The sequence below is a fragment of the Anabrus simplex genome, chromosome 4 (genome assembly GCF_040414725.1).
Source record: "Anabrus simplex isolate iqAnaSimp1 chromosome 4, ASM4041472v1, whole genome shotgun sequence".
NCBI lineage: Eukaryota > Metazoa > Arthropoda > Insecta > Orthoptera > Tettigoniidae > Anabrus > Anabrus simplex.
In genome coordinates, this window is record NC_090268.1 from 284,909,943 (window position 1) to 284,921,342 (window position 11,400).

Here is an 11,400-nt window from a genome sequence, read left to right on the forward strand (position 1 = left end):
ATTACATGTTTTCTCAATAAGTACTCATTCGAATTTCAAAATAATCACAGTGCTGAGTTTGTAATGTTTGTAGGTTTAAGACTAGGTGTAGAAAAAGTGTAGTTCCATTTTAAAACAATAATACCTTATCTCAGAGGAGATTAATGCCATGAAAAAGTGCTGTAAATCCAATTATGAGCCCCTCGGTACCATTAATGAAAGTGAAAACAGAATGCCAATATCTCAAATGGTTCATGAGGAGGTGGACGATTTAGCTGAATATCCCTCTATATATAAATTAAATGAACCTTAGGGTGTGGCGAGCCCATCGTAACAATATATGGGTAAAGCCGATATGGTGCCCCGGAAATGGTTAGGGCGTCCCCTGCTAAAAGTGACGCATAGTTCTTTGGGTGCTGGGGGAACTGTGAGAAGTGGACAACCAGCACCAAACTACATCAAGATTAGGAGTGGTGGAAAGACCAAATAAAGTGGAGAGGAACCATATTTTCCCCTACTCGGCTACAGCTGGATAATGGGAAATAATGATGATGATGATGATGATGATGATGATGATGATGATGATGATGATGATGATATAAATTCAATGAGTAAAGAACTGGAATCACAGATAAGGCTATTTGCAGATCATGTTATACTGTACATAGTAGTAAGAGTTATAGGATTGTGAACAACTACAGAGGGACCTAGACAATGTTGTGAGATGGACAGCAGACAATGGTATGGTGGTAAACGGAATGAAAAGTCAGGCTGTATGTTCACCAAGAGGAAATGTCCTCTCAGTTTTAATTATTGTGTTGATGAGGTGATAGTAGCCCATGGGGATCACTGTAAATACATAGGTGTTAATGTAAAGAATGATCATTCGGGTAATCATACTAAAGAGGTTGTTAAAGAAAGGTTACAGATCTCTTTACATGGTTATGAGGGTATTCAGGGGTTGTAGTAAGGATGTAAAGGAGAGGGCGTATAAGCTTCTGGTAAGACCCCAATTAAAGTATAGTTCCAGTGCATGGGACCCATACCAGGACTACTACTTGATAAGAAAACTGGAAAAGATCCAAAGGAAAGCAGCACAATTTGTTCTGGGTGATTTCTGACAAAGGAGTAGTGTTATCAAGATGTTGTAAACTGTGCACTGGGAAGACTTGGGAGTGATATGTTCTGAGCTGTCGGTGGAGAGATGGCGTGGAATGACATTAGTAGATGAATAAGCCTGAGTATAGTTTTGAATAGGAAAGATCATAATATATAAAGACAAAGTCAGAATTCGAGAGGACAAATTGGGGCAAATATTAATTTACTGGATGCGGAATAAAGGACTGGAATAATTTATCAAGGGAAATGTCTGATAAATTTCAAAGTTTGAAAATGTTTAAGAAAAGACTAGTAAACAATTGACAGAGAATCTGCCACCTGGACGACAGCCCTTAATGCAGATCATTGATAATTGACTGTCTGATTAATTTATAGAATGGTTATAGTTGTAATTTTGGATGTTGAGAAGGCATATATGATCATGTACCACATAAGCATAAATGGGAATGTCTGAGACGAAAGGAAGTGCCAAATGATCTTATAGCTCGAGTAAAAGAAATAAAAGAGCTGTGTGCAAATTCAAGGAGGCGGATCAAGTTGTTCTGAAACCAAGAGTGGAGTCCAACGAGGAAGTTGTATATCACCCTTTCTTTTCATTACTATTGTATAATAGATAAGGTTAAAAAAGCAATGAAAATGAAGTATCAGACAGCAAATGCACTTGTATTTGCTGACGATGTTATGCTATGTGGTGAGACAGAAACAGAAGTTCAAGCTAAACTAGATCTTTGGCAAGAATTTGAAAGAATGGGAATGATCATCTGCCGATGGTTTAGTGATGAGTAGAAATCCTTGCGCAGTCCACCTGCAAGTGCAAAATTAAGAAATATATATTACTAATCATTTAAATGCTTAGGGAGTTTTGTTTATTCTGACACCATCATCATCATCATCATCATCATCATCATCATCATCATCATCATCATCAATGTCCCACTCCGGTCTCCCGGATGTGGTTAACAAGCCCCCTCCACTCCTTTTTGTTCTTCCATATTTCTTGCTCCTTTACTTCTGCCACATCCAATCCAGCTTCTCTAATGTCCTTCCAAATCTGATCTATCCACCTTCTTCTCGGTCTTCCAACTGGTCTCTTTCCCTTAACTTCTCTTTACAATTCCCTTCTTGCTACCTGTTCCTTTCCCATTCTTTTTACATGCCCGAACCATCTCAGTCCTGCTTTCTGTATCTTCTATACTAATGGTTCTATATTTAGTTCTTCTCTGATTTTAATATTTTGCATTCTATCTCTTCTTGTCTTTTTAACCGATGTTCTTAAAAATTTCATTTCTACTGCTTGGATCTTACTATCTTGTCTCTTATTAGTTACCAGCGTTTCTAGTCCTACGTTACAACTGGTATGAAATACTCTTTATATAATGTTAATTTCATTATCTTGGGTACTTTGTCATCCAATAAAAGCTTTCTAACTTGATAAAATGTTGTACCTTTACTTAGTCTGTTATTAATCTCAGAGTTGATTTAATTACTTCCATTAATAATGCTACCCAGATATGTAAACTGTTCTATATTCTCTAACCGTTCTCGTCTATGTTCACTTGGCTTCTCTTTTTCCACAGTGCATGACTACAGTTTTCTTTTTTACTGATTACCATAACAAACTCCTTCAGATTTTCATTCCAAATGTCCAGTCTCCTTTGTACTTCCTTTTCTCCCTTTCCCCAAATCACCACATCTGCAAATACCAAAGCATTCACTTCGTCACTACTGATACTCTGTTTTACATGTTTTATGATTTCATCCATCAATATAATAAACAATAATGGCAACAGTGTACTTCTTTGATTGAGACCTTTTTTTGTATAAAATATTTCAGAGTCACCACTCCCAACTTGTACACTGCTTTTACTCTCACGATACATTTTTTTTGTTAATTAATGTTCCTTTTCTGTAGGCATTCCCATACATGTTTTCTCTTAACTGTATCATAAGCTTTTTCCAAATCCAAAAATATGAATATGATTTCCTTGTTCCTTTCCAGGTTTCTATTATATCCCTCAGTCTTTTGTCTATGACTTTCTCCATTATTTTTAGCCCATGTGATAATAGGGTTATACCTCTATAATTTTCACATTTCTTCCTATTTCCTTTTTAGAACAGTGGTACAATGCTTCCTTGTTGCCAATCTTCAGGTATCCTTTCATCCTTCCATATGGCATTGTGGGCTCAGCATAGCCACTGCAGTCCACTACTTCCTGCTGCCTTAATGATATCCAGCATTGAATTTGTCTTTTCCACTTGCTTTACCTCTGGTCATTGCTTTCACTGCCCTTTCAAGTTCCAACCATGTTTTCGGGTTCTCTTCTTTTTCTTCATCTATTATTTCCATTTTCTTATCTCCTTCCTCTGAGCAGTCATCCTCATTATAAAGTTTTTCAAAATATTTTGCCATCACCTTCTGAAGACACTTTTCGTCATGTACTATGGATCCATATTCTCTCTCTAATGCTTTGATTTTTTCTTGATTTATTCTTTTTGATTTTATTACTCTGTATAATAGTTCCTGATTTCCTCGACTATCTTGCTCAATTTTGTTTGTAAACTCTCCCCAACATTTCTCTTTTTCTTCCTTGATACTCCTCTTTGCTTGTAGTTTCAATCTTCTGTATTCCACATGTAACCTTTCTTTCTTATTCTCATCCTTTTGATACATTTTTTGTTTTTCCTTCTTAATTTCTTTCTTCATCTTGTTCCTTTCTTTTTTTTTATTTTGTCTGTCCACCACTGTGTCTCCTTTCCCTTAACCTTTGCTTTTGTTTTCCTGCATACCTCAATTGCTGCTTCCACAAATGTCTGTCTTAAATTGTCCCACTCTTCTTCTCCACTTTGTATATATCTGTGTTGGGCAACTTCCTTTTTATCCAATCCTGGAATGCCATTCTTTTATCCCCCTTCTCCAATTCCCAAATCCTGATCTTTGCTTTCTTCTTCAGTATAATTTTAGGGATTTTTACTTGTTTTAATTCCACAATTAATAATCTGTGATCACCTTCCATACTTTCACTGGGGATTATCTTTGTATTCATGACGTATCTTCCCCATGCTCGGTCTGTTATTATAAAATCGATGAGTGTTTCATACTGACACTACCATAAACCATGAAATAGGCAATAGAATACAAGCTGCATCAAAATTCTCCTCTCTGTTCGCCACCTACTTTGAGATGACTCATTTCTCCAAGCTTCCAAGCACACACTGTACAAAACATATCTTGTGCCAATTCTAAAATACAGACTGGAAGCAGCAACATTGACTAACCTGCAAAATGTCACCTACAAGCCACTGAAATGAAATTCCTTCATACTTGTCCCCAAAAGACAGAGATAAATAAGGAATTAAAATATTTGTCAATAACTTGAATTGGACAAAAGTCTGCTGGAAACCTTAGAATTAAGCAGATTATGATGGTCTGGGCATATGAGAAGGATAGCTCCAATCAGGACCCCAAGAGAAAGAAATGTTGTTGGTAAGGGGCCTAGATGATGAAGATGATGCTTGTTGTTTAAAGGGGCCTAACATCTAAGGTCACTGACCCTAGGGACCTAGAAGGAGACCTAGTGATAATTGGGAAAAGCAAATTTTCAAAGATCTTGGAAAACATAATGTAAATTGGAATCAAAAGTAGATCAGCTGTGGATGGGCAAAACAAACTGGAAGAGGCTTGTAAACACTTACACCCAGCCTGCAGGAGCAGAGAATTGATGATGATGATGATGATGATGATGATGATGATGATGATGATGACATCTTTCTGTATGTACAGGGAGGTGCACGTGCAGGGAGCTGGAGGTGAAAAAATGTTTTGACAGCAGATTTTATATTGTTCACTGGTGATGGATATTGACAGATGTACTAGGGGTCCCATTATCCCATGAACAGACCCTATACAAGGATTCCACCACCATAGGCCTGAACTGCACACTGTTGGGAAGAGGGATTTGTTGCCTCATCGTGTTGATTGGTAGTGCACTTGTATCCCGCCAGAAACTAATGGCTGTATTCCTTTGCCCATGTCAGTCTTTGCACCTTGTGACATGCAGTGATCAGAGATACCCTAATGGGACGGTGGCTATTTTACTTCATTGCAAGAAGATGGTTCTGGGTGGTATGGCTGCTCACACTTCATTGTTGTCCAGCACTGAATTCATGAATTACATGCTAAACTGTAGCCTGACAATCTACTCTTAAAATCTGAGCTAGCCAACAGTGATGCCTGCCATCAGCACATTGTAAACCATGTTAGTTGACCCTGATGGGGGCGATTTTGCTCCAATCCACAAATTCACGGTTCACTCCAGACATGGGTGGCCCATGAAGAGCCCAGTGTATGCACAACTTCGGAGACAGAATGGCCCATACAACTGACATCGACAATCTGGCCAAGATCAAATGCACCGAGATCCTGATTTTTAACTATTCAGTGCTCAAATGTTATTTACACGGCCAGTACAAAGTCTAACAACATCACAGTCAGATATCATGCCGTACTATTACATTTGCTGGGCTGACCATATCTCTAATTCCATTGCTCATCAGTATAAAAACTTGCATCAAGAAACAAATGTATTTATATTTTCCTCATAAAGGGTACTCCGGGACTCGCCAGATCAACTATCACCTTTATCATTGCTACATTTACAGCTAGAGTATAGTGTAAGTAAAAGCATATATAGTATGAAGAGAAATGTACAGCAGAGGAAAGAAGAATATCAATATTGTGCAGTACGATTATCATCAGTAACACAAATTTAATTCACAGTGGTACAGGCAATATGAGTGACTAACAGAAAATTTTATAACCAGCACAATGCATTGTTATGTTTGCCTTCTGTCTGGAAGTAATACTAAAGAATGGACTGAATGTGGCATTGCTTCTGTTCACAAAATTTTCATCACAGAGTATGAAAGGAGCATATTGTTAATTGGCAGCATTATGACCATCTGGGACAACACATGACAGAATATGCTCTAGCGGCCAGTAGCAACAATGAAATGGAGAGTCAAACAAATGATATCTTTGCAGATAAGTAATATCCTTCTTAAGAAAGAAAGACCTTGTGTTTCATGGACATGATGTTAGTAAGCAGTCCAAAAATGAGGGTAATTTGTAGAAATATTGGACATGCTTGAGAAACATGGCCAATTTGCCACAGAAAATTAGGAATCTTCATTAGGCTTTTAAAGGAATACTTCCTGACATTTGAAATTAATTAATGGAACGTGCTATGTTATTGGTAAAAAAAGAAACAATTCGGAAGGAAATAGGTCTGGTTGAACTCATACTAGTTAAGGCAGAAGAAACACTACATGCATCTCCTCAATCACAGATGAGTATTATAATTTATTAGTGTTTAGAGAATTCTGTGATGTATCAAAAAATAAAACAACTGAAGGTTTATCAACTTTTATTTTGGATGTAATGAAAGATAGCAAAGCAGACAAGAAGGTGATCTGCCATACTAGTAAAATCCCACAGTGGTGTTCACACATATTGTCCCAATTCACTGTCCATTCATTACTACACTCATAGACTTAATCTAGTACTTCTACATGCCATCAAAGTAATTCTGTATCTATTTATGGCTAGCTATTGTGCACATCTTGTTGATGGGTTAGCTTTTGTAACAGCAGCAATAATGTCAGCTGGTTGAAATGAGTGGCAGCAGAAGAGACAGGAGCATGCCTCAACTAACAACAGTCAGTCAGTGTAATGTTATTCATACGATTTACGGGACTAGGACATTGCAGATCATTACATTTCGTTTTCTTCCAGCTTGATGATACAAGAACATTTGAGGCCTAGCCCTCCTCCTGCAGTAGGGGCTAATGAACAAGCAGTTTTGCAGCTTATATAAACAATCACAAGACAACAACCACCATTGCCAATTAGTTAGTTACCATGATAGCTGAAGAATATTTCCAAGTCAATGATGCTCACCACTGATGGACTTGGCAATATAAATCGAAGTTAGTGAATATCTCCATTATTATAGCTTGCATGGTAAAAATGTATAAAATTTTTTAAAAATTAGACTTTTTTTCTATCACTTTTGTTATTTACACTACTTAGATAGGACAAATATTTCTGAAGATATCTGGAAGTGTGTGAAAAATTATTTGCACTACTTAGATAGGACTAATATTTCTGGAGATATCTGGAAGTTTGTGAAAAATTATTTACACTATTTAGATAGGACTAATATTTCTGGAGATATCTGGAAGTTAGTGAAAAATCTTATAATTACAGATATCACCATTTTACTCCTTGTATGGTAAAATTGCATGAAAAATAAAATAAAATTTATTTTCTACAACTTTTATTAGGTCACTTAATTGATAGGACCAGTATTAACGGAGATATCTGAGAATATTTGGACTGAAATTTCCCCAGACAAAAAAGAAAATATATATCAAAATTACTATTTTTAAGTACCACCAATTGGCAGACCCAGGTCAAAACCCAGAAAACTTGAAATCTGAGAAAATAGCTGCTTTGTTCACTACTATTTTACTAATTTACGCTACATAACATAGGATGCTATTTATAGACATATTTAATCCAGACTAATGGACTAAGAGCAGATGAACATTTTTCTTATTCAATGACTTTTTTCCTGTTAGTCTGAGGATGATCTGGCCTTAGTCTGGACCAACTTAAGTCAATGGGCACTTAAGTCCTGGTCCAGAGATAGTTTAGCTGAGGATTATCTTCATTACCATGGAGTTCATACATGAAATTGCATTAGCGAACGAAATATGAGACGAGAAGACATATGAAATATCACAGCTCTGAGTTATTACAAAATAAGTCATTTATGACGTCTCAGTAACTATCACTAGACTCTTGCCTTAGTACGTAAAATTTTCTTCTGAAGATGGCAGATTACTGGCAATGAGAAAGTTACATGATATTGCTAAGTTCCCTGAGTTGTGTCAGTACAGAGTCTGTATTAATAGCCTACATTTTTTTTTTTATGACAGAAGAAGGTAGAAGAAAATATCAGGAAATGAAAGTTTAAGAAAGTAGTAAATAAAGAAGAAAAGCTGGTAAAGGCTTTTCATGAGAGTTGGAAGAGGATGTGTGTAGCAGTAAAAGGATGCTATATGGACTTGTGAAAAGGAAGAGAAAAGAAAGAGTCTACTCAAAGCAAGTTAAAGGGAAACAAGGAGAGATGGAAGGATTCCTTTGATGGACTCCTGAATGCAAGAAGGGGTGTAGATGAGATGACAGAGAGAGTGTAAGGAGAGAGAATCCAAGAGTAAAATCACAACGGAAGAGGTGGAACCTGCTGTCAAATGAATGAAAGTGGGAAAAGCAGCAGGACTGGATGAATTGTGTGTGGAAATAATAACAGCAGCAGGGCCTATCAATCAATCAATTCTACAATGGCTATATGGACTATTTAGATGTGTTTGGAAAGAAAAGTAGGTACCAAATGACTGAAGGAAAGGAGAAGGAAGACAAAAAGATATGTGATGATAATCAAGGAATCACACTCATATCTCAGGATGCAAAACTATTTGAAAGCGTACTAGAATGAGAAGAAAGATGGAAGGACAATAATTGTAATTATTACAAGAAATGGAAAATTAACACTAGACCCCATCTTCAGTATGAGGCAGTTAGTAGATAAACATTGGGAATACAGAAGAGATTTGATGACATTCTTTGATTTAGAGAAGGCTTATGATAGTGTACCCACAGCAATGGTATGGAAAGTAATGCAACAGAAAGGATTTGGAAAATAAATGACAGAATGGTAGAATATGCAATAGAATAAGCAATGTACAAAAATTGTTGCAGCAGTGCCCAGACACACATAGGTAATGAAACTAGACTATGATAAGAAAGTGTGCTGTCTCCAATGGTATTCATAATAGTTATGGAAGAAACTGTGAAGGAGCCAAAGATAAAATATGGGGACTGGGAGTTGAATGTAATGCTGTTTGCAGATGATATGGTGGTGTAGGGAGCAAACAGAGAGAAAGTACAAGGACAACTCAACATGTTGAGCGAGGTTATTGAAAGTTACGGAATGAAAATCAATGTGGAAAAGAGTAAGATAATGGTGTTGAATAGAGGGAAAAGAATTATAAAAATAAAAATAAAGGGACAGAACCTTGAAATTGTGGAATGTAGTGGTGATGGTGATTATTGTTTTAAGGGGAGCACAGCTTGGCAACCTTCTTCTTCTTCTTCTTGATGAATGGTCACCTAGTACTGTGCAGAATCAACATTTTTTCGGTCTTCCTTCTTGCCCAGTAATTCATTAATCTTAAGAACTGTGCAAGTTTCCATTCCTCTGACCACTTACCTCATGTACATTCCTGTTCTTTCTCAAATCCCCGTGTTTGGACTATATTTCATTTCAATCTAGTAGATTTGGTGATCCTAGTTCCATTAGTTCATACTACTTTGGCCTAGTAAATTTTGTAAATTTTATGGGGAAGTCTAGTAGAGTCCATTCTTCCTAAATGCCCTGTAATTTGGATTTGTTACAGTTGCATCCTAAACCTAATTTTGAAAATTTTTGTGGCACAATTTTGATAGCAGTCACAAATTAGTTTTTCATATGATATTTGATCTTCAATTTTTGCTGCTTGCTCTTGTAGTATAGAAAGTTGTTTAGGGCATCCAGGATGTTTTTGGCAATTAGTGCTGTACCATCAGCAAAGGCCAGGCAGTCAATTTGAATACCTTTAATTTTGGTCCTAAATTGTGAGATGGTGCACCTACTTTTCTCCATTTTCTGACTACTTTCTCAAGAGCAAAACTGAAAATTAATAGAAGGAATCCATCCTCTTATTGTACTCCTGTGTTTATTTGAAATTCTTGACTAAATTCAACCATAACTTTATTTTGGCTATTGTTTTGGTCCTTGATATTATATCTTGTCTGTTAATCACATTCAAATTCTGTTAAGGCACTGAGAAGTGATCTGCAATCTATGCTGTCATATGCTTTTTGAAATCAACAAATGTGATAATGTAATTTTTGTCGAGTGTGTTACAGAAAGATAGAGTTTTTCAAGTTAATAATTTGATCTACACATAACCTTCCTAAAACAGTCCACCCATCTACCTGATCAGACATCCAAACCTGCACTTTTCAGCACTTCCAGAATAATGCACAAGTTTCTGAGTGAAAGTTCCGTGAAAATTTAGAGAGTAATCTAAAGTATAATTGTGCTTGATAATATTATTGATTCGTGCAATTATACTGAAATACCAGACGAGAAATCTGTGAGCAAAGTGAATGATGATGATGATGATGATGATGATGATGATGATGATGATGATGATACTGATACTGTATTACAACCAAATAACTGAGTTGTGTGTCTGAAAGACAAAGAACGAACCAAAACAAGGGAGTGCCTCAGTAATATAATCACTAATCATAATGAGAAATAGAAGTTGAATTTGTAACAGATAACACTTGTACTTGATAATGATTGCCAGAAAAGTAATGTCATGCAATACAATATTCCAAAGACTATAGACATAAATAACAACCATATAGTGTCATATCTATATACTTACATGAATTATAAATTTCATCTTCATTAGAATCCTGTTGGGATAATGGATGCAGATATTCTTCCTCCTCTTCCTCTCCATTGTCAAGTGTTTCTAAAAAAAAAAAAAAAAATTGAATCAGTCAACTGAGAAAGCATATAAGATTAAGAATAAGTATGCAGTAATTGATTTAAGCAGCATTTGTAAGGTGAAAGATACTGCACAGATAAAAACTAATAATCAAAGTTATAAGACATAGGCTTATCAAGAGCCCAGCAGGAGTTGCACAGAGAAGTTTACCTGTTACCATCAACGCCACTTCTAAGAATGAAATCAGTCATTAAGCAGGGTTAGCTGGGGTAATTCCATCCACTTCTCTTTCCACCTTTGCAATGTGTACCCAGAAAAAACCTATTAAGTAAGTTTTGTTATGGACCATGATGTGCTCTATGTTGGAGGAATACTAACTGAAGAAATGTACCCATATATATCATAAGGGTGAAAAGGGAGTGGTCAGAATTACCCCTGCTGACCCTACAGGAGTACAGTACTTTAAGCTACTGGGGCACCTTAGACCATGGATCAGCAGTTTTTCAAGCCTCAGGCATTACCACTAAGTACATACAGTTAATGGGTGCTATTAATAAAAGTAAGGCATGTCTCAAGAAGCAGAGCTTACAACAACGGTGAGTCACGAGCTGCAATTAGTTAGATATTAATAGTAACTTCCCTTATCTCTATTTTTGCTATTTGAAGATGCGATTA

At 36.4% G+C, this 11,400-nt stretch overlaps 1 protein-coding gene across 1 annotated transcript in view; it reads right to left on the reverse strand.

Moving 5' to 3' along the window:
• Positions 1 to 11,068, reverse strand: part of LOC136872656 (uncharacterized) — a 28,762-nt gene extending 17,694 nt beyond the window's left edge. Inside the window, exons 1-2 of the mRNA XM_067146465.2 lie at positions 10,936 to 11,068; positions 10,660 to 10,749 (exon numbers count right to left, since the gene is read on the reverse strand). Coding sequence (XP_067002566.2) covers positions 10,660 to 10,749; positions 10,936 to 10,945 — 100 coding nt within the window. The 5' untranslated portion in view covers positions 10,946 to 11,068. The remainder of the gene's footprint in view (positions 1 to 10,659; positions 10,750 to 10,935) is intronic.
• Between the last annotated feature and the right edge of the window lie 332 nt (positions 11,069 to 11,400).